The sequence below is a fragment of the Ostrea edulis genome, chromosome 8 (genome assembly GCF_947568905.1).
Source record: "Ostrea edulis chromosome 8, xbOstEdul1.1, whole genome shotgun sequence".
Taxonomy (NCBI): Eukaryota; Metazoa; Mollusca; class Bivalvia; order Ostreida; family Ostreidae; genus Ostrea; species Ostrea edulis.
Genome location: NC_079171.1, coordinates 44,266,774 through 44,291,742, shown reverse-complemented (window position 1 = coordinate 44,291,742; position 24,969 = coordinate 44,266,774). Strand labels below are relative to the sequence as shown.

The 24,969-nt window shown below is 36.3% G+C and overlaps 2 protein-coding genes across 4 annotated transcripts in view; both read right to left on the bottom strand.

Annotated features, from left to right (window-relative positions):
• Positions 1 to 4,712, bottom strand: part of LOC130049095 (multiple epidermal growth factor-like domains protein 10) — a 28,064-nt gene extending 23,352 nt beyond the window's left edge. The window contains exons 1-2 of one of the 3 annotated variants that reach the window (XR_008797618.1): positions 4,141 to 4,712; positions 3,841 to 4,041 (exon numbers count right to left, since the gene is read on the bottom strand). Coding sequence is in view for 2 of the 3 variants with exons in the window: in XM_056146221.1 (XP_056002196.1) it covers positions 3,841 to 4,041; positions 4,141 to 4,201 (262 nt within the window). In the remaining variant the exon portion in view is untranslated. The remainder of the gene's footprint in view (positions 1 to 3,840; positions 4,042 to 4,140) is intronic. The other 2 variants (XM_056146222.1, XM_056146221.1) reach the window with 2 other exon arrangements.
• Positions 4,713 to 17,413: 12,701 nt separating this feature from the next.
• Positions 17,414 to 24,969, bottom strand: part of LOC125662353 (multiple epidermal growth factor-like domains protein 10) — a 32,109-nt gene continuing 24,553 nt past the window's right edge. Inside the window, exons 11-14 of the mRNA XM_056146220.1 lie at positions 22,323 to 22,463; positions 19,033 to 21,148; positions 18,233 to 18,382; positions 17,414 to 17,778 (exon numbers count right to left, since the gene is read on the bottom strand). Coding sequence (XP_056002195.1) covers positions 21,000 to 21,148; positions 22,323 to 22,463 — 290 coding nt within the window. The 3' untranslated portion in view covers positions 17,414 to 17,778; positions 18,233 to 18,382; positions 19,033 to 20,999. The remainder of the gene's footprint in view (positions 17,779 to 18,232; positions 18,383 to 19,032; positions 21,149 to 22,322; positions 22,464 to 24,969) is intronic.

The following is a 24,969-nucleotide window of genomic DNA, read 5'->3' as shown; positions in this document are numbered from 1 at the left end:
CGGCAATATACAATCAATTAATTAATACAGTAATCACGTTTTCCATTTACCTGTATGTTATCAAAGACATTTGAATGGAAAATTAACACCTTGCTTCCACACCCATCATCCGTCACAATTATCATAACGAAATGAAATGACACGCATTTACAAAAAGAAAAGTTCTCATATCTCACCAGTACGGGAGAGTAGATGCCTTTCTAAACTTTCCCTTTCCCTTCAAGACTTACGTGTTCTTGTATCATTTATTTTAATCCTTCATGATATGTCGACTGAAAACACACTCTATATATAATACTACAGATAGAAACAAGAAGTTCGCTTCTGGTATATGATTTTCAAACCGGACGGACTATATAATTCAGCGGCATTAAATCTTCCCGTGCGGATATATTTTCTTTCGCCCTGAAATCTCAGTAAACCTTTGTTATAATGATAGGCGTCGGTATGATGATATAAAACCATTGTTTCGCATTCAAGATGCAAATAAATCGTCATGTCGAATCAAGTGGCTGAGTAGTCACTGAGTGGCAACTGCAAAGTCGCACATCCAATCATTCTCCAACATTTTAGGGGTCATATTGGTACTGTTGTATCCCTTGACCTCTTGATACGACTTATGTTATCTTCAATCTCAAATATGCTATACAGAATACATCAGAGGCGGGCTCAGATACAAAGATGGAGTAAGCATCCACCGTTGGCCAGTCCAAATCAGTATCAAAAGAACGGCCTCACAATTTGTATGAAATACATGTACGTCAGACAATTGAGAACATGACGGGTTGTATTGGATTGTAAATTATGGTTTTACGCCGTTTATGGTAATATTTCAGCCATTTTACAGCGGTTCACTTACTGAGATATGTTTGGGTGCGCATGTTTTTGAGTTTCCCTAACGACCCCCAATTAGCCTACTCTATTCGAAAATCAGGGGAGCTATCTTTTTGCGTGCTAATGCAGTTGTGATCCTTGTATTGGAAAGAAAAGATCCATAGAATTGGATACCTGTACAGTGCGAAACGAAACGAAATCTACCAAAACGAAACTTCCCAAAGGAAACAAACCTACCGAAACGAAACAAACCAAAATCTAACGTTAAAAATCTACAGAAAATCTAACGAAACAGAAGGAAACGAAACTGCATAACCAAACTCGATAATTGTAATAATGGTAATATGGACAAACAGCTCAGGACCCCTGTGAAAGTTATCACATATATGATCATGGTGTGGTATTTCAGGGTTGGCTGATAAAATTTCAAGCGGCCCATTGGTTAGTATCAAATATTGTTTAAAGGAACTGGTTTCTGAGAAAGTTGAAAAGCTGCGAGACGTGTAACATCTTATCTTTATACTGCTTAGGTGCGAGTACTTTCAATTATTGAAAAAATATGTAGTACCTTGTTCTCGAGGCGGACCCAACAATTGGGGCTCCATGCACAGACAATTATATCGCTTAGATTCGAATTTACTATTAAAGAGTAATTCGAACCTAAGCGACACAATTGAGAGTGGATCTAATTGGCGAAGCCCGCGGACGCTCCTAGATTTCACAGGGCTTGAAATATGTCTCCAATGTAGTAATTTCCACTATTTTCTATGATTTTTAATGTAAAATTATGAAAATGGCACAAATTATAAGGTTTGGGTTTTTAAATGTAAGTTCTCACTAAAAAAGGTAATTCAATAAAGTAAAATATCTTATCATTTATTTCTCCGAGAGTGGAAATATGTTGCGTCTTTTATTGGCTTTTTTGTAAACAAGGCATCATGATCTACTTTAAATATGACAATTTTAGGAAGGGAGCTGCCGGGTGCGCCGTCTTTAAACCGCCACTGATTTTATGAATACAATACGGAAATATATTATTAGAAATTATTATTGATATGCAGTAAGTCTAGAGACAATTCCTTGTATTTGGAATATTGTTAAAATGAAAAACGGAACGAAACACGGACAGTATTTTATGCAATGGTGTTAGGAGGTCAACATTTTGTAAAACCAAATACGTTATGAACAAGGAAAGCAGAAATTACAGAAAGAACGGAAAGTCATGCCCAGATTCCTCCGCTCCATATACTTCATACAAATGCAGATGTATTGTAAAATCATCATAATTCATGATGAGAAATATTAAGCAAGTGCCTGTGGGTCTCCCTAGCTTTGTTATTTTCTACTCTTCCTTCCTTCCTTCTCCCACCGATTGTAAGAAACAAATATACTGCAAAAGACTTGAATTATAATTCGACTTTTCCAGTTTTATTACGTTATCATTGCCACCATAAATGACGATTTTATGAACCTAACCAAGAATGAGAGGTTTTCAATCCCCAACCCCGGAAAAAACATTGAAAAATAAATGATAATTTTCTCAACAATTTTACCTTAACATTTTTTAAATCGGACTTTATATTCTAAGGTACAAAACAAAGACTTGTTTAGTATATTATATTTATAAGATTTTGTTTTACAAACTACTATCACAATGGGTGGGAGAAGGGGGCCAAAATGATGTTATTGATTTGAGAAAAGATTTGCGATTTCAAGTGTAATAAAAGTTCTTTAGAATCCACATTTGATTAACACCAATTCTGGCAAATGTCGTGGCACAGTAAGTTTGAAGTCTCTCCTTCACAGCTGTTAATATTTTCGTGTGGAGCAAAGATGGGGGCTTTGTAGAGCCCTTACTGAATCCAGCAATGTATCTTTGTTTGAAAGGACTTTTATGTAGTTTAGTAATCCAGTATAGGTACGGTCGGTAACTCATATATATATATATATATATATATATATATATATATATATATATATACCGTATATACTCGCCTATAAATCGGTTGTATTTTTTAAGGTTATTTTGTAAGAATTTGCCATTGACCCGCTTATAAGTTGGTACAAATTTTTGTCAGAATCGGTTGACAATTTCAAGTCAATGCTCTAGTGTTTTTACCTATGTTTCAAAAAATATTTTGAGAAATTAATAATTATGAAGTACTCAATATCCAAGCCATGCGCCTCACGGTTATTGTGGGGTTCCGGTATAATTCAATGTATCAACAATAGAGTTTTTAAGAGTCAAGAATGCTGATTTAAATTAACTGCTAACAATATTCAATCTTTTATGAAATATAATTCAGCCGGTATATATATGAATATTTGAATATTAAATCGGGTTCGTGGTTCAATTTTATCGATAAACGATAGTTTAGTTGAATTGAAAGTATTAGTTACCGGTATGTAAATAATTTTAACAAGATAAAAATATGTAAATACTTGTACTTTATACACAATTTTAAAATACATAAACAATACAATATGTCTAGATATTTGTGAACAATAATCATTTGTGTGGTAGTCCATGCTAATCGTCGGAGTTGTTTTAAAAAAACACTACATTACGCGCCTCGAAAAATACCAATCTTCTGAGGACGCGCCAATAAGTCGGACATAGAGTTTTAGACCAAAGATTGACTCCCAAAAATCCGACTTATAGGCGAATATATACGGTATATATATATATATATATATATATATATATATATATATATATGTTGACTGGCAAATGATACTCAGGCTACTGTTAAGGCCCATGGACCTCTTATTTAAGACATACGTTTATTCTTGTCAAATTTAAAAAAAAAAAAAAAAGATGGGAATTCATCTTTTAGGAAAACACCCAACACTATTACTTTGTCTTTTATTTGTCTTATAGTTTTATATTTACAAGTAATTATCCGATGCTTTGTTCAGTCACTTAAAAATGCATGGTTATATCACGCCATTGGATAAATCTATTTGAAGGTGTAATGATAAGTATGAATGTTACTGTTTACTTACTATTCCATATTTTAACCGATTTCAGATTGTAGACCCGTCCTAAGTCAACTCTGAGCCACGCCTCTATTGACCAGGGTGATGCGTACATGCAGTACGTGTAATCACTTTGTGTCTTGTCTCCGTCCACTGTCTTGTTTGGATATCCTCCCCATCCTACAGAACTACTCACAGCCTCCGTAACTCCGGGTCTCACCAACTGATCTACTCAAGAAACAGTTAATCACTGCTTCAGAGCAAAGCATAACTTGATTAAAAATTGAAATACGCCATTGTAATTTTTTTAAATGAATGCAAACTTACCGTAGGACTGTACGTAAATGAAATAGCCAATGTAGATGCACATAAACGCGAATGACGTCATCGTTGATGACACAAACGGCGTTATTAAACAAAGAAGAAGTTCCTCGTCCGTGTCCTCTCTTTTTTGAAAAAAAGACTCACAATGTATTCTTTTGAACACCACAAGATAATATTCTTATATGAATCGTCTCGTCAAAATGATTCTTTAGAGTATTTTATTCGTAAAACTACGTCAAGACTTTAGATCCGTTTGAAAAACACCATCATTCTGGTACCTGTTGAATGGTTTTTTTTTTAAGATCAATTTTATTCTTGCACATATTTATCCATGCTGTTCTTAATTCAAATCGTCTCTTACGTATAAACAATCACTGTTGACATATGTGTTTAATTTCCACGTGATGTTTGTGAAGAAAGTTTCTTGTATCCGTATATAATGGTTGTTTTTTGTCAATGCCTGAAGAGTTTAGATGTACTCATGAGTAGGTTAAATTAACTTTGTAATAATAAGATAATGTTCTATAATTCCCATCTTGTTTATTGCAAGGAAAAGAAACATAGCTGATTCTTTTGACAACTGCAGTAAATAACGAGGCTCCCACAATGAACGACATTCCCTCTCATCAGGAGATGTCGTAATACAGCATGTTAAGAAATTAGAAACAGAAGACGTCTTTCTATTCTCAAACAAATGTCATTCACCTTCTATCCCATTATCTCATTATCGGCACGCATGGTGTTATCTCGCCAGGGAAATATATAGAACGGTAATACATGCATGATGTAAAAATCCCGTTATAATACCTTACCGTTGTGCAACATCCGCCACTTGTTTTCAAATACAGGAAGAATTACATATACAGGGTGTATCAATGCTCAATACCATTTCACAAGAAATACATCAATAAACATTACATATACTTCCCATTGTTATTCACATAATTTGATACTTCCCATTGTTATTCACATAATTTAACAAACATTAAAAGAAAACAGGACTCTGTATTTAACTATGAATTATACTAAAAACTTATATGATGTACTATAAATGACATTCTGCCTTGGTAATTGTGAAGTCATGACGTTGCGTAGAATTTCTTTATTTCGTCTGTGTATGTCTGCTAGGGATTTCGATTCAGAATCAGGATAAAAAAGATCTCGGTCTCGGGAATAAAGGGGCCAAATGTGTGAAGTTTTAAAATATCGCCATTGAATGTTTCATGTAACCAGTCCGTGACATTTCTAGTTATGTCGAATACGACAATGATTGTGTTCACTTGTGAAATTAAAAAAAGGTTAACCGTAGATATGTTTTCAAGGCCAACATGTGTTAACCACTTAACACTATGATGCTCTGACAAGTCGACATAATTATCAGACAAGCCGACATAACGACCTGACAAGCTGACATAATGTTTTGATGAGTCAACATAATGGAAGTTTTGTCGACTTGTCAGATGGCTATCCTCCTTTGTCAGATAATTGCGTCGACTTCTCAGATCACGATGTTGATTTGTCAGATGTTATTAAGTAGATGTCGACAAATGACATTCGTGTATTAGAATCTAAACATAATGAAAAAATACAAAATGATGTTTTGACAAGTGCAAATATCATCTCTAACAAATCGGCATGATAACCTAAGAAGTCGGCATGATTACCTAAGAAGTCGGCATGATTACGTGATAAGTCGGCATGATTGCCTGACAAGTCGGCATAATTGCCTGACAAGTCAACAATATTACCTGACAAGTCGACATGATTACCTGAAAAGTCGGCATTATTACCTGACAAGTTAGTATGATGATCTGACAAGTCGGCATGATTACTTAACAAGTCGGCATGATTACTTAACAAGTCGGGATGATTACCTGACAAGTCATGATTACCTGACAACTCGGCATGATTACGCAACAAGTCGGCATGTTTACCTAACAAGTTGGCATGATTACCTGACAAGTCGGCATGATTCCCAGACAAAGTCGGCATGTTTACCTAACAAGTCGACATGGTTAGCTGACAAGTCAGCATGATCACCTGATAAGTCTTCATTATTACCTGACAAGTTTGCATGATTACCAGACAAATCGGCATGCTTATCTGACAAGTGGGCATGATGACCTGGCAAGTCAGCATGGTTACCTGACAAGTCGGCATGATGACCTGACAAGTCGACATGATTACCTGACAGGTCGGCATAATAACCTGACAAGTCAGCATGATTACCCGACAAGTCGAAATGATAACCTACGAAGTCGGCATAATTACCTGGCAAGTTTGCATGATTACCAGACAAATCGGCATGCTTATCTGACAAGTGGGCATGATGACCTGGCAAGTCAGCATGGTTACCTGACAAGTCGGCATGATGACCTGACAAGTCGACATGATTACCTGACAGGTCGGCATAATAACCTGACAAGTCAGCATGATTACCCGACAAGTCGAAATGATAACCTACGAAGTCGGCATAATTACCTGGCAAGTTTGCATGATTACCAGACAAATCGGCATGCTTATCTGACAAGTGGGCATGATGACCTGGCAAGTCAGCATGGTTACCTGACAAGTCAGCATGATGACCTGACAAGTCGTCATGATGACCTGACAAGTCGCCATGATTACCTGACAGGTCGGCATAATAACCTGATAAGTCGGCATGATAACCTGACAAGTTGGCATGGCTACCTGACAATTCAAAATGATTATCTCGCAGGTGATAACAGATATATATCACTATTGAGTTTTTCCTGAACAAGAAAGGTCCACTTATCTCGCTACAGTTTATGGCGGTGCAAATTATTATTATGTTCCCCAAACGAAGTTTGGGAACATATTGGTTTTACTCTGTTTCTTTTTATTATTATTATGTCTCCGAACACAAAGTGTCGGAGACATATTGTTTTTGCTCCGTTCTTATTATGTCTCCGAACACAAAGTGTCGGAGACATATTGTTTTTGCTCCGTTTCTTATTATTCTTATTTTCTTCTTCTTCTTCTTCTTCCTCTTCTTTCCTGAGAAATTTGTCCGCTCGATTGTATGAAAGTGCTTCTACAGATCCACTTCAAACTTTGTGAACTGATAGAGGGTCATGAGGAGGGGTGCAATCATCTTTCCAAATTTTCAAAATGGCCACCGTTTCAAAATGGCGGCCAAAGACGTCAAAAAGTCAAGGTTGTCGGATTTCAACCAAATTCTATTTCTAGGCTAATTTAGTGACCCCGAGTCCATTTCCACAATCAAATTTTGTTTTTGAGCCGCCATTTTCAAAATGGCCGCCATATACCGAAATATTTGAAAGTGTTCAAATCTTTACAACATTTGGGTTCTTGGGTAAATTGAGCGTCCACAGTTCATTTCTAGCATCAGTATTTCCTTCCAATCAATTTTCAAATGTTTCAAAATGGCCGCCATTGAACAAAATGGTGGCCAAAAATCAAGTCCGTCGGATTTCAACCAAATTTAGTTTCTAGGGTTTCTTGAGGATCCTGAGTGCATATCTGGCATCAAAAACATTTCTGACATGGGGAGGTGTTCGGAGACATTCGTGTTGGCATCCCAACACAGTTATAGCTTGTTATTCTTTCTTTCTTCTTGTGACTTTTTTGTCCACGAGTGTTCTCGGAAACTGTTCAAGGGATCAAGATGAAACGTTTTTAGGATGTTAGTATAGCATATGTAGATGTGCGGAACGAATGTCATTTTCTCTGAAAATGTATGCATGTGAATGCACGTGCATTAGATATTTTGTTTACAAATTTTGGAATGCGTCTAACTGTTTTATTTTTCAATGAAATTGTTTGATATTTATATCGTAGGTAAAACCCGAGACCTTTGACTGTTTTGCATGGTCAAACTTTCAATTTTGCAGGTGCATGCACGTGTGCTTCAATTTGATTGGATAATACAAACACGCCTATAACTTTCATGTCAAAAAAGGAAAATTCATGAAATTTACAGGATAGGTATGCATACTAAATATCTACAGATCAATAGTATTAAACATTGCAAAAGCGCATGCGAACGCACGTGCATTATCTTTTGAAGGCTCAATTATTTTAATGACCATAACTTTTTTATTTTTTGTCAAAATGTTTTGAAACTTGGGTTGTATATGTATCTTGGGATTCTTAACAAACATATTTAGTCATAATTACTGTTCAGAACGTGCATGCACGTGTGCTAAATTCTGATTTGACGATTTTCAAATCGCCATAACTTTCTTATAAATGATGGAAACAATATGAAATTTATAACGTAAGTATATCTATTAAATGTCTATTGAATGATATCAACATTGATGCTCAGTCATACTCACGTGCGCTTGTATACACGTGCATAGCTTTTCTTTCATTTTTCGGGTACTAAATTGGTCATAACTATTGAATTAAAAACTCAAATGAATTCAAATTTACCCTGAAATGTATGATATGAATGCCTATTAAATGGTATAAGCAATTATTCCACTATCAAAATCGCATGCGCGTGAATGCGCGAGCATTGCAATTTTTGACATCAAAATTCAAGTATTGGTCTATAACAGTTTTAGATTGCAATGAATAGGTTTGAAATTTAGGTTGCAGATATGTTTTGGACCCCTCCATTTATTGATGGTGTCAAAATCACTTCCCTGCACGCGCATGTACGTGTTCTTAATTCTGATTGGAAAATTTTGAAATCCCCATAACTTTCTTATACGTGAAGCAATTGATATCAAATTCATGTAGCAAGTTTATAGCTGAAATGTCTATTGCATAGCGTCAGCAAAATTGATGTGTAATACTCATGCGCACGTGTATGTACGTGCATTGATTTCGGTCTTTGTAGTTTTGAGTTGCTGTTAATTTCTCGTTTTTCATTGAACTGTTGTGAAACTTCTTTTGTACTCATATCGTAAGACTTGCAATGTATCGAGATGGTCAAATTAGTTATCAGCACGTGCATGCACGTACATGCACGTGCACATAATGGACAGATCTCTTTAACTGATTTGTACTAGCATGAAATGGAATGAACGTTATAAAATAGTTATATATTCACATATTTCGCTGTTTGCAATGTTCAAAACCACTTGTACTGAAACAAATGACACCACTTGCTTAATGGGGGAATGTTTGGGGAACATCTGTAACGGTCCCCGTTACAATAAGTACTAGTTGATAATCTTTCTCCACTATCAGACTTCTCAGATTTAGTTTTTCATCACCCCAGTATCTGTAAGGTAAGTGATCGATCGACGGCATGCCACACTGCTACTTACGTCACTTGAATTTTTCCTAATACTGAATAAACCTCTGTAATGCTTCTCCTGTGACCCTTTACACGTGATGAGCTGTTCCCTTATTTTTCACCGACATGTGTCTGTCTCCATTGTTTTGTCTACCGTCTTGAATGGATCCTATATAGATTCTGTTTTCTCAAACTTCACTATTTTCGTTTGGAAAATAACATCTCAATATTCCCATAACAGTAATATAATTTTATATTGTCATATAGTTTTAAAGTAGCTGGCTCCTTTGATAGTTTCATTTTAATTGAAAGGTAATTTTAAAGCAAACTTAAGATGTAATTCTGTGACAACGCAATTCCGATTCTCGCACTATTTTCCTAATGTTGAATGAGACACGGGTATATTTATCAAATAAATTTATCAAAACTTTGTTTACCTGATAGAAACATATTCATAGGGCTCACAGTGAGCGTAAATGGTTCAAAGGGGATGCATATTTCTCCTAGGCACCTGGTACCCTCAGGTATGTCCATAGGTCCGTGTTTGGCATACTCTTTAACTTCGTATCATTTACAGAAATAATTATATTGAACACTGTTCGTTATCTTCACTTTTTCACCTCCAGAAAACACGAGTGGACAGGTAGTTGCTCTCTCTCTCTCTCTCTCTCTCTCTCTCTCTCTGTGTGTGTGTGTGTGTGTGTGTGTATGGAATCAAAGGAAAACTAAAACAAAAGCAAATTTATTACTAAATGATAATTTACAAGTCCAGAGAATTCAAGTGGACATTCACTTTTAGTAATAAAGTACACTCTATGTATGTAGAGTACATCAGAAATGAATAAACATATATCAATACACTAGAAATATGGTTACATAACGTCGCAGTGCACCTTTGTTACTGTTGCCACGATTTTCTCTCAATCCCCGATCTTCTTGCAGACCGCGTTACACACATTAGTACAAAGCGAATTACACAGATATCCGGAGGTTCTGGGTTCATCCCCTGAAAGACGAATGTTACATCTCTTTAAAATATACACAATCATGGTATGCAGTTCGAATTAAATGATACATTTCGTAATAATTCAATTCAGGAACATTTTCTTGCAAGATATTTTCGCTAGTGTGAGTGTTTGTTTTACATAAACGTATAAAATACTATATATTGCCTTGTCCGTCTGTGTGTCTATTCTACTTATTTATGACGAAGAGCTCGCTTGGTAAGCAGGAGATTGTGACGTCAAGTCACGCTCATGTCATGACGAAGCTAAAGTGACGGATCTTTCGTATATGGATTTAGAAAAAAGCAGCCTAGGAGGTCTCATGTTGTGGCAAGCGTTATAGAACATACTTTGGTATCATGCATGTGACACATCGTATTGTTGCAACAAAATATACCGGCAAGAAAACATACATGTAAGCCCTGACGTGATTAAGACCAGATATTACTATCACAGAACTATTAAGCATCACTTTAAAATAATGAACTTAATATACATTAACATTTATCATGCTACTTCGTAGTGTGAGATCATTGTATGACAAACGAGATGATTTCAGCTTCTCCATCGTCAACTTCCCATATTTATGTAGCAATATGCCATTATCACCTGCATATGGTGTCTCTATCACTCAACTAATTCGATACGCTAGAGCTTGTTCTGCTTATAGTCAGTTTTTAAATCGAGGCAAGCTAATGACAAACAAGTTGATGGAACAGCGGTTTTAACAGTCTCGATTGAAGTCAGCATTTCGCAAATTCTATGGTCGTTATAACGATCTAGTTCATCAATACAACCTCGCATTGGGTCAAATGCTGTCTGAAGTGTTTCATACCGATTGTTAGGCCGTTCGTGGCACACTGATTTTGACTACAGATAACCCCGTTTACCTGATCAGGATACAGGGCTCACGGTGTGGATATGACCGGTCGACAGGGGATGCTTACTCGTTCTAGGCACCTGATCCCACCTCTGGTGTGTCCAGGGGTCCGTGTTTGCCCAACTATCTATTTTGTATTGCTTGTAGGAGTTATGAGATTGATCACTGTTCGTTATCTTCACCTTTTACCTATTAAGAGTTTCCTCTTTTATTCACAGACTAAAGGCATTGTAATGTGTGATTAACAACTGCTTGCATTTGTTTGTCCCAAAATTAAAAATAGAGCGAATATGGATGTGCATTTTCCTTTCCATGCAAGCTGCAAGCTTTTGCGGAAAGATCCATGACTGCATTCTTAAATTTAAACACATCAAACTCGGACTAAATCGGTTTATTTCATAGATAGAGATAGGGGAGACATATGTATAACTACACACAAGTCTCAAGAAACCCAATAGTTCTCACGACAGTTATTTCCGTATTCTGTTTCGTAGATCTGAGAGTATATATCTCTGTGGAATCTGAGATTATGTACTTACTTGTATTGACGCTGATATTATACACGTCCGTGGATTAACACTGAGATTATATACTTATGTGGATTAACGTTGCCATTATACACGTATGTGTAGTAACGCTGAAATGATAAACTTAGCTTGGATTACCTTTGAGATTTTAAATTTGTGAGCATTTACTCTGAGATTATAAATTTACTAGGGTTTACTCCGATATTATCGACTTACTTGGATTTATTCTGAGATTATATCCTTTACTTGGATATACTCTAATATTATAAACTTACGTGGATTTACTCTGATATGATACACTTACGTGGATTCACGCTGAGATTTTACACTTATATGTGGATTACCTCTGGGATTATACACTTACGTGGATTAACCCTAAGATTACAAACTTTCCTGGATTTACTATAAGATTGTAAACTTACATGGAATTACTATGATATTATAAACTTGCCAGGATTTATTCTGAGATTAATATATATTTACGTGGATTTACTCTGAGATTATAAGCTTAAGGGGATTTATTCTGAGATTATATATTTATGTGGATTTACTCTGAGATGATATGCTGACTTGGATTAACACTGAGATTATACACTTATGAGTATTGACGCCAAGATTATACACTTACGTGTATACAATTACGTGGATTAACTCACCCTAGTTTTACTCTGTATGCCCCCTGTTATATTGATTGGAAATTATTCTAAATGGACAATGAAAAGTAATATCGATCACAACAGGGGTGGACCGATATAATTAAGTCCACTGTACTTTATTTTAGGGTAGAATACAAATAATTACTTGGCGGGTCTAATTGAAGAGAATGTTTTGTGCAACAGAAAATCCAAGCATCTGGTTTTATCGCATCTGCTGATATCAATCGCGCGTATCAGGGTTCCGGTTTCAACTTCTTTACGTACTCGGTAAGAAGAAAATGGTGCCGCTAATGCTTTATACTTAATGTAGCATGCAGGTACAATATTTAAAAACCACTCCTTCTGACGTAGAAATTGTGTTCGCGCCTATGAAAATATTTCACTGGAAGAATGACATCAAATTATCAACAGTCTGATGAATTGTAGGTTTCGAATGCAAGAGGGAGTTACCATTTACAATGAGATTGTTGAACATTGTCCGGATCCGCGCATGTATATCTATAGCTGCGTTCGCGCTAGCTATATCACCGTAAACGGGACAATACTTGTATATTTTAGTTTAAAGTCACTTACGCGTTATAGTACTAATGTCGAGAAGACAATGTTACGAAGTATTTAAAAAGTGTTACATAGAGCATACCTTGATTAAATGAATATTTCCAATTGAGAAAAAAAGTTATAGAAAAATGTACTTGACTTGCAACTTCGGAATGCCATACTTTCATTGCAATAAGGATTTATCCATCCATCCATGCAGCCTCCGGGACACAAGCCGTCTGGTTTACTGCATGGTAATCCCCCAGCACAGTGACCACTGCAAGTCAACATACAATTGTATCCAAAAGTCCCATCGTCACACTCTGAAATCAAAGTCACATTCATACTGAAAAAATAAAAGGTGATTCAGATGCACATTTGTAGAAATGTTGATCACCACACTTCTTATATTGTAAAATTTGTTGTGGAGAAGCTGAAACTAGGTTGGAAGTTATAATCCAGACCAATTCTCCAAAGTTATGTTGAAAGATCTCTACAAGGTCAAATCATGTGATACATCACTTACAGCGTTTAATGTCTCTAAATGAGTAAAATATAGGAATATGGCGTTAGGAGTGCAATAATTTGAACCATTTACACTGGTTCCTTTCATAGTTTTTTTTTAAATATATTGTAAAGAATAACATACTTTTTGTATTGGGTAAATACGAACATTTTGCTAACTTCAAAGTTTTGCGCATAGGTGTCATATTGGTATGTTCGTAACATTTGCACAAAGTTTCATCTAATGTAAGGCAATTTGATCATTTCCCATCATCTTCATGATTTCATTTAGACCCATTCCCGTGGGATCCGGGTTAGAAAAGGTGCTCAGTATCCCCTTGCCTGTCGTAAGAGGCGACATGATGGGGCCGTACTTCATATGAGACCGCAAAAACTTAGGCCAAGTATCACAGCACGTGTGGTACAATAAAGATCCCTCCCTGCTCAAAGACTGTAAGCGCCCAGTATAGGCTTAAATTTTGCAGTCCTTCACCGGCAATAGTAACGTCTCCATATGAGTTAGAAATGTTCACGTAGGACATTAAACAATATACAATCAATCAAACATTCGGAATCCCAATATCGTGAAAGACTCGAACCATTGACGTAATCACATGGTCCATTTCCAGTGCAATATCTACAGTTATCTCTAAAGCAAGTGGATCAAGAGTGGTGATACTGTGGTACGGATCCCCCTGCGGAGCAAAAATAATTATTCATTATATGAAAGATGGATATTTAAATGCATCATCTAAATTTATTAACACCGGTATACCATTTAATTCTAGAACAAATAAAACGACACACTGATATGTACTTACGATATTTTCGTCAAATAAAAGTAACACTTAAGAATTCTTAAAAAGTATATATAACATAAATGTGTGTTTAAGAAATAGACAATCTTAAAAGGAAAAAGAAGTGTCAAGAAATGCTCAGAATACAGGATTTTGCACAATTTACCCCCATATTGGGTGTAATTTGTGCAGCTTTTTAATTTACTATTTCATTGCAAAAACAGGTCTGGGTATGCTGATTAGATCGACTAAATTTTGGAAGCAATTAGTAAATGGCTAAGTTGATAGAGTACATCAATATAATTCACGGGGCCCAGGACGTATCTTGGTCTGGTCTGAAACCAATTCAAATGTAGTTATGAGAAACACAGTGTGATATCTAAATAATACCTTCGTATATACATGCATATGTTCGCATTTTTGTTACTTGAAATATATGTAATGAATTTTATTATATTAACACTTATCTAACACGATTGCCAATCTTGCTTTTCAGTATGCCATATTAACATTTTTATAATATATTCTGATTTAAATAACTGTATTTATTCGTTTACTGCATAATGAATTTTGTTGGAATTTGTGTAAATAGAATGCGTCTAAACCACAATTCATACCCGTCCTGTACAAAAACGTAAAAACAAAAACCACACAGCTTTCGTTATATTCACCATCCATCTGTATATTCTGTATGGCTTTTCTTCATGTTCCCTGTCTTGACTGTAGAAACAGAAGTGCGTTACCCTAGTCAAATATGGCGACAGGTGGGTAAGCTTCTGTTATTTCGCACTTAATGTACAAATAAATGACGTGTACATTGCGAAAGCGATTGTTAATGATGAACAGAGTGTAATAATCTAAATACTAGAAGGCAAATCTTCCCTAAAGTTTGCATGAACAGCGCCTATTACAGCGATATATCGAGTAGGACATTAGACTATGATTAGGGTAAAGGAAATACACCACTAGGGTAACACACACAGACATAACTCAGTAAATGAGGAAAATGTCGATTTGTTTGTCTCAAGGTCTGCCCTAAGGTGTTACTTTTGCTTACTAAATACTCACTCAACCAAATCCTTAGAAATCACAAGTGAGACATTCTCACCGCAAAGGTAATTTCTAAGCAAACACAATGGCAAACTCAAGTACAAGTCCATCCATATCTTCATTTTCTATTGGACATTAATTCAAAAGATACTGGAGTCTGCAAAGCAGTGCACAGTTGATTTGGATATGGTAAATAATGTACTTTTAAACAGCTACAGACCAAAACAATTCAACATCTGATGAAAACGAGAATAAAGGGCTTTTCGCAATAAGGGTACCGAAACGATTTATAATACGCAAATGAGAAGGCTATGGGGGTATTTTTATGATAAGATGTTTGTTTTCTGATATTCATCAGCAAACATGGAGTTGTAAAAGATTAATTATGGTAGTATTAACAATCACGAAGATGTTAGTTGCCTACTTTTTTGCATTGTATGAATGCAGGGTGAAGTTGACAAACAGTGATCAATCTCATAACTTCCACAGGTCAACAGGGGATGCTTACTCCTCCTAGGCACCTGATCCCACCTCTGGTGTGTCCAGGGGTCCGTGTTTGCCCAACTATCTATTTTGTATTGCTTGTAGGAGTTATGAGATTGATCACTGTTTGTTATCTTCACCTCGCTTTTAATCTTTTAATTCAAAAACATTTCCTCGCAATGAATTTTCGCTAAAGTGCATGTTTGTTTTACATAAACGATACTATATACTGACTGGTTCATTTAAGTGTTGTCTACTCTAACTTTTAATGACGTAAATGTAGAGTTCGTAGTACAAGCCACTTTCATGCCACGACCAAGCTATAGTCACGGCTCTGTCGGATATGACCTCCAAGAAGGAGGTCGCGTCAGGTGTTTGCACGTTACGGAACATAATTTTGGTATCATGAGAGAGTGATATAACTTATTGTTACAGCAAGACAATAATATACACAAGTAAGCATTTTCCTGAGAGTGATTTTAAAGCCGGATATTATTATTACAAAAGTATGAAATATCATTAGGAAATAACAAACATAGTATACGTAAACAATACAAGCACCATAACATTTCCTAGTAAGATACTCAGTAAACGCCCCCCCCCCCCCCTCCTTTATCCACACACTTAGCACATTGTGATGGGTGAAAAACAACTTTTTGCATTCATTTGGCCTAGAAACGAAAGCTAGAGCGAATATGGGTAATATTGTGTTTTCCATGTAAGCTTCCCGTGAGAATCATGACTGTATTCTAAAATTCAAAGTAACCCAACTTGAACTATATCGGTTTATTTCATGAATATGGGTATATACTGGTTGTATTATAATGGATAGTCTAAACAATTACATGTAAAACATCAGTAATGAAAAAGTCCTGTTATATTCATTGCAAAGTATTCTAACTGAATAATGAAAAGTATTATCGATCATAGCCGATATACTTAACCTCACTATCCTTTATTCTATAGTAGAATGCAAAAAAGGACATGGCAGATCTAATTTAAGGGTTTGTTTTGTGCAATAGAAAATGCAAGAGTCTGGGGTTTGATCGCATCTACTGATAGCAATTGCGCGTATAAAGTTCCCAGTTTCAACTCCTTGACATGCCCGGTAATGGAACATCGGTGACAGTATATACAAATCAGTATTGCTTAATAGTTAATTGTAAATGCACGCATAAATACAACAAATATTTATTACGACAGAGAAAGTGCACTAGCGTCTATGAAAGACTGATGAAATTATCATCAGCTTGATTCATTCTAAGTTTTTCAATGATAAAGAGGGTGGTAACATTTACATTCAGATTGTTGGGGGGAAATTCCGGATCGACCATGTATATGTAGCTGCATCCGCCCTAGCTATATCACTATAAACGGGATACTACTTTTCTATTTCAATACCAGGTTAAAAGTATCTTACGCTGTATAGTGCTGATATCGAGAATACAATGCGATGAAGTATTTAAGGATTGTTGCTGAAAAATCATTGATAAAAGGTGTATTTCTAATTGAGAAAAAAAGTTGCAGGACGAGCGTAATAAATCTACATGACTTGCTACTTCATAATGCTACTTCTGTCTGACGTGTTTCATACAGATTTTTAGACCGTTCTTGGCACACTGATTTTGACTACGGATAACTCCTTTTACTTGATCAGGATATAGGACTCACGGCGGGTGTGACAGGCCGACAGGAGATGCTTACTCCTCCTTGGCACCTGATCCCACCTCTTGTGTGTCCAGGGGTCCGTGTTTGCCCAACTATCTATTTTGTATTGCTTATAGCAGTTATGAGATTGATCAATGTTCGTCATCTTCGCTTTTCATACTTTCGTTGCAATAAAAATTTGGCTATCCCTCCACACAGCCTCCGGCACACAAGCGGGTCTGTTTTACTGCCCGGTAATTCATCAGCGCAGTGCCCACTGGAAGTCAACATACAATTGTATCCAAAAATCCCGTCATTGCATTCTAAAATCAAAGTTACATTTATACTGAAGAAATGAAAGGTTGTTGAGTGCACACTTGTAAAAAAGTTGTTCACCAAGTTTTATGAATTGTAAATATTGTTGTGGTAAACCTTATACTAGGTTGAAAGTTATTACTATTTTAATCGTTTTCCTTTTTCGTGCAGTTTTACATTGTTTGCTATTTTGTTTTTTTTCCGCATTTTTTTGTTGTTGAAAATATATATATTTCACTCTGAAACTTTTCCACTTTATGTGTAAACTTTATGTGTAAACCTGCTGCACGAGAACTCTACACATATATTACATAATAATGACGGTTAGAGGTGCATAACATTTCGTGCTATATTTACTGACAAATATCTTGCGTCTTGCTTACAATTTCCATAAAAAATGTACAGTAATATAGCAACTGTGCCTTCACTTCACATCATATGATAAAATCTTCACAAATGTACCTCAATCGCATTACCGATCTGATGTTTGCTTCCATCCGGGTTCACACTCTCGAGGAAAGACAAGAACCACTCACGTGATCACATGTATCCCTTCCTTTACATTGTCCACATACATGGCGACAGTTAGGGCCGTAGGCTCCTTTTTACACGCTACAATAATAAGAGTTTGATGTCAGACATTGATTCATCAATGGTTCTTGGCAGGGGTGTGAAGACAACTACCGCCCAACCTCTATCATAAGTAACTTGACGTCCGTACACACGCATCGTATCAATAGAATGATTTCAAGATCACTTATCATTTTTTCCATACCTTTATACTTTTACTGAAGACATTATAGAAATACAAAAGTGAATTAACGTAATATTACCATAAAATCCAATCATTTTAAAATCATAAATAACGAGATATATGAATTATGAAATTGATTCCAAAATGGCCTCTCATTTAGGCAGTATTGTAGTGTTCAGCTAATGCATGATGTCATCATCAATATATACTGCTCATATACATAGAAAGAGCGAATCGAATAAACCCTATAAAGAATACAAACTGAGAACAAGGCTAACACGGACCATATCTGGGATCAGTTTTCGGGGAGGGGGGGGGGGGGGGGGGTGACAAAATCACGTTGGTTGTGATAGTGTGTAAAAATTGAAAAATTCTAGTTGTTATCTATATATGATTGAGTCATAGTTAGTATCGTCTTACTCCACGACACTGATTTTGACTACGGATAACTCTGAAAGGGCCGGAAAACACGACTTAGAAAATAATGCAAATACTCAGTTTTCCTCACCTTTTTTCGTCGGGTTTACAGATATTCATTTCATATTTAGTATATTGCTTTACCATGGCAAGTTACAGATCAGGTTTTAATTCTGTTCCGTTCCGTTGATTTGTTTGCTGAGTTATGGTCCTTGGGCTGAGAAAATAAACACAAATATTATTTCCGCACCTTTCTGTGTCTTGCTTGTTGATATTGATTGGATATATTACACATTGTATTAACCTGCTTTTGTGCGGGGGTTTCATCTGTAGCCTGCATCAGTACTGTGTGTTTGATTAGCAACTGCCTCAAATATAATCCATGTTTTCTTTTCCTTCTCTTTCAGGTTATAATGTTAAGGTTTAATGGAATATGTGGGGAAGGTTTGAAGCAGGTATTATAGTGTTTACAATGTACACTCTTTTCAATACCCCAGAAAATCATACCTTAAGTTGATTATTAACTATTTAAACATATACATCACATACATTTCAGTTACACTTCAAAGTATTTCTTATGATCCCGTAAAACAAATGGGCTCTAGAATAAATGTAGACAAACAATCTTTACTTTCAGAAGGTCGGTGGTCTCTTCCCAGGTGCATTGTATCTGGGTTCTCTCTTCCATCAATACAAAACTGGGCGCCACCATATAACTGAAAAATTATTGAGTGTGGCGGAAAACATAAGAAATAATAAAAAATCATCACCGTACTAAACAGACTGACAATCTAATCTATCAGTAAATGTATTCCTTTCAAGGAGGAAATGTTACAGTCTACTAAATGGAAGCCTTTAGTGACTACAATACTCTATTTCACAGCATTTTATATTGTATGTAACTATTTACCTGATTTAGATGTTATGCCATTAAACTTAACAATGAAATCAAACAGTGTATGTACATGTGGACTCCTAATCTTCCATCGTATTGTCCATCCCCTTCTAAACCATGCACATAATTTAAATTCATGTACCGTGGAATAATCAATATTCGTGGAATTCGAGGGTACCCCCACCCACGAATTTAAATCATCAACGAATAAAGAATCATAATTACATCCCAGAGTTATCTTTCTTACAAATATATATAAATCCACGAAATTACGTCCCCACGAACCCGTAAAATTTAAGCAATCCACGAAAATTGGCCCCCACAAATTTAAATGATTCTACAGTACATTGATGCAGAAAACATATTTTTCAACACGATAAACTAATCTAAACACTTGTTCATATACAAGTACTTTCAATAATAAGGACTAAGTGAAAGATATATCCTATAACATTCTTTCCTCATACATGAGGCACGAAAGAACCACTGAATTCAGAATGATTTTGATAACTGGTGATAATCATAAATTAGTTTATTCTAATAAAAGGTTTGTTTGAACTACAAGGATTTTATAAATGTATAAAACCATGTGCCTTACTTTTATTTCTTGATAGTAGCTCAGTGGTAGTGCATTCACGTTGTAACTTGGAGATCGTGAGTTCGAGCCCGATAACATGTAATGTCATGTCCTCGTCAAACATTTGGTAGTGATTGCTCATTCGTCAATGCTCGGCATCTAGAAGCAGGTCACACGTTTTTCGGATATCCCCTTTCAGACGTAGGTCCCGTGTCACGACTGACGTTGACAGGATAAAATCGAGCGTCAAACATAGCTTTAAATCTATGTTACTTCCGTTTTTCTGCTGCGCTTGTAACCGCTTTATTTATGAAAAAGTTAATTTAGCGCTCGTATCTCTGTTAAATATCTACCTTTCTATAAAGCGTTGAAAGGAACTTATTCAAAATCTTCATGAAAAGAAGATTTCTGACAGAAGGTCCATAAGCATAAGCTATTTGTTACTTGGGTTAAATTAGTTTAAACTACATGTAGAAGACAACGGATTTAACCAGAATTACCGCTATTGTGACAATGACCCATTACCCCTCAGAGTGTGTAATACAAGAAAAAAGAGAAATGAAGAAAGTAATTGTTCCAAGCATTTTCAGTACACACCAATGTTACATTTCTGTCCTTGATATCCAAGTTCACACGACCCAGGGCATGATCCGTTGATATGATGACAGGGTTTCCTCTGTCCACAATGACCACACCTTTCTTTACAATTTCTGCCGTAGTATCGAGGCTGACATGCTGAATTAAATGAAAAGAAATTACAAAATGGGGTCTTTACGAAAACTGTTGATGAATGTTCGATCGATATAGTTTTGTATTTCCAAATGAGTATTTAACAAAACCGGCTTAGAATTGTTAAATATGACTTGTGATTATTGTATAGGTTTAGGTTTCAAAGATGTTTGACAAATTATATGATTTTCACAAGCTTTTATTCAGACTACCTGCGATATATTTGAGGTATGTTTTATTGAAATTAGAAACACCACGAATCAAAAATAGTTTTTGAAAGGTGAAGATAACGAACAGTGATCAATCTCATAACTCCTATAAGCAATACAAAATAGATAGTTCGGCAAACACGGACTCCTGGATACACCAGAGGTGGGATCAGGTGCCTAGGAGGAGTAAACATCCTCTGTCGACCGGTCACACCCGTCGTGAGCCCTATATCTTGATCAGGTTAATGGCCTTATCCCTAGTCGAAATCACTGTGCGAAGAACGGCCTAACAATCGGAATGAAACATGTCAAACAGCATTTGACCCAATGATAGGTTGTTTTGACGACCTAGATCATTATAACGAGTATAGAATTTGCGAAATGCTTACTTCAATCGAGACTGTTGAAACCCCTGTACCATCAACTTGTTTGTCAGTAGTTTGCCTCGATTTAAAAACGGACTATACGCAGAATAAGCTCTTGCGTATCGAATCAGCTGAGATATATAAACACCATATACAGGTGATAATAGGTGATTGATTGATTGACTGATGTTTTCCGCCACACTCAACAATTTTTCACTTATATGGTGGCGCCCAGTTTTTTATTGGTGAAAGGGAGAACTCAGATACAATGTACCTGGGAAGAGATCACTGACCTTCCGAAAGTAAACTGGGAAACTCTCTCAGTTACCGGCGCGAGAGGGTTTCGAACCCGCGCCGACCAGAGGTGAGAGGCCGTGTGATTTTGAGCGTAATGTTTTAGCCACTCGGCCACGGAGGACCATAAGTGATAATGGAATATTGGTACATAAATATGGGAAGTTGACAATGGAGAAATCATCCCGTTTGTCATACAGCTGAGTTGTCGGTTTGCCATTAATATCTACTTTCAATAAAATATCTAAGTGTCAAACAGAAGAAGACGACACTGTGGTGTCTTCTCTCTCGCTGAATATAGTTATACTTTACTTTCATTGCAGTAGGAATTTGTCCATCCATCCAGACACCCCTGAGGACACACACCGTCTGTGTTTCTACACGGTAAACCTCCAACACAGTGACCGCTACATTTATTTCTACAGTTCATTCCAAATGTACCCTTAACACATTCTGAAAAAAAAGAAAATTAGACTCATTAAATTGAATTAAAATGATTATACATGAATACATTTTAGCAGCATACACTGTACATAATCATTTAGATATACACCACCATATTATGTAACGCAGACAGTATGCTCTGCATCTGCTTTGTCAAATATTATGTCTGCTTCTCAATTTGGTTGGTTGGTAGCTCACTGTTAACGTCATGCTTCAGAATTGTTCACTCATATTGCGACAGCACTATTGCCAGGGAGGAGCAGCAAATTGTTCACCTATCTTAGCCTGGGTCACCCTGGGCCTGTCGTTGATAACAATTGTGAATTTTAAAGGAATGTTTATCAATGTATATTTTTATGAAAAAGTTTGACCTCATATTGTGACCCCAACCTAGTCCCAAAGGATCACGACATAACTGAAACTGAATTCTTGTAATTGGGATATGCCTCAACACAGATATGACTAGCATGATCTTACCGTTCTTGTTAAGACAAAGGTCACAATGTCATACACCATGGTATGAAACGAAATATCCTGTCATACGAAATATGTCCATAAAATATGAAAACTCTTAGAAGGTTTTCTCATTAAAACCTACATATGAAATACGACAGCTCTACGTTGAATAGTTCCTAAAATATTTAACAGGCCACATTTTCTTACAAATATGTTTAACTATAAGGTCAATAGATCAAAGGTCAATAGTGTAAAATGAAAGGTCTTGTCATAGTAATATATCCACAAAATATGAAACATGTCCCTTAATGAGCCCAGAAGATATTGATTAGGTCAGATTTTTCAAACATTTGTTCAACACAAAGGTAAAGGCCGCAAATTCAAACATCTTGGAAAAACAGGCTCTTATCATAGAAAAATACATACAAAATATAAAAACCCTACCTTAAATAGATAATGTCACATATTCAATGATTCAGATGCTCTTTTTAAAAAGTAGATCACACTCCAAGGTCATAATATCAAACACCATTGTGTCACAAAGTCTTCCTTTAAAGAATCTATATGCAAAATTTGGCAGCCCTACCTTAAAGAATTCCAGATATATTCTATATGCTATGTTTTCATAAAATTAAGTCAAACTTCCAATTTAACATCACAAAGGTAATAGCGATGATATGAAATAAATGATATTTCCATGCAAGGTGAAGATAACGAACAATGATCAATCTCATAACTCCTATAAGCAATACAAAATAGATAATTGGGCAAACACGGACCCATGGACACACCGGAGGTGGGATCAGGTACCTAGGAGGAGTAAGCATCCCCTGTTGAAGCATAAAGACATGAAAGATTTACTTTGAATAGTTATTTAATAGGACGCATTTTAATAAGAGTAGTCAAACTCGATGGTCATGATCACTAGATCACACACCATAGCATAGCATGAAATTCTTGCTTTAAAAATGTACATACATAATATGACATCCCTACCTTATATGGGTCAAAATATATTTTAAAGAATTTTACCTATATAGCATCATATGTGCAACTTCGATCTCCCATTGTAACGTTTTCCTACACCCGGGTATTTTGATTTTTAAAATATTGCATATACTTTATGTCAGGAAGTCTTCGTGTAAATTGCTTAAGTAGTTCATGAAAAGATTTTTAATTCACTGAATCTTAATTTTGCCTTTTTGATATAACCTCCACTTTGAAAGAGGAATGATTTGTAATATATACTACTCAAAATTTTGATAAGGATCATAGATATTTTTTCTGTTTAAAAAATTAATAACTGCATGACTGGCAATATTGTGTCCAAGTGAAATAAAAAACGTCTTCAACAAACTTGCACGTGCATTTCATGCCATGGAATATGTGTTTCTCATCACAGTTTATGCTTCTGTTACCATTGCACGATTTTCGCTCAGGCATCGGTGTAGGATTCTTTCTAAAATTTCAAACTCACTTGAGTGTTTACACTACGTTTATCAACACAATGCCCCCTCAACGTGTAAGGCGTCGTCTGACGACAGAACAACTGGGCAGATGTATTGGAATGCTTGACGCTGGCTATTCACAACGTGACGTTGCAAATGTACTAAACGTCAGCCATAGCGTTGTAAACAGGGCCTGCAACCGACAGCAAACTTTTGGTACAGCAGCACACCGACATGAGGGTGGTCGTCAGAGGTCGACAACCCAACGCCAAGACCATTTTGTGGCTCTTCTGGCACGACGCCATCCCTTCTGGACAGCAACCAGCCTACGTAACGACCTCCTGAACGCCTCGGGGGTGAATGTGTTCACTCAGACGATACGGAATCGTCTTCACAATGCAGGTCTCAACTCGAGAATGGCATGTGTTCGAGTCCCTCTGACTGTTCGACACCGGCGGGAGCGATTGGACTGGGCTGAAAATCATGTCACTTGGACACAAAACGATTGGGTTCAAGTTCTGTTCACCGATGACTCCGGGTATTGTTTGGACTTTACAGACATGAAGCACCGAGTGTGACGACGACAACGTGAACGTTTCCATGATGCCAAC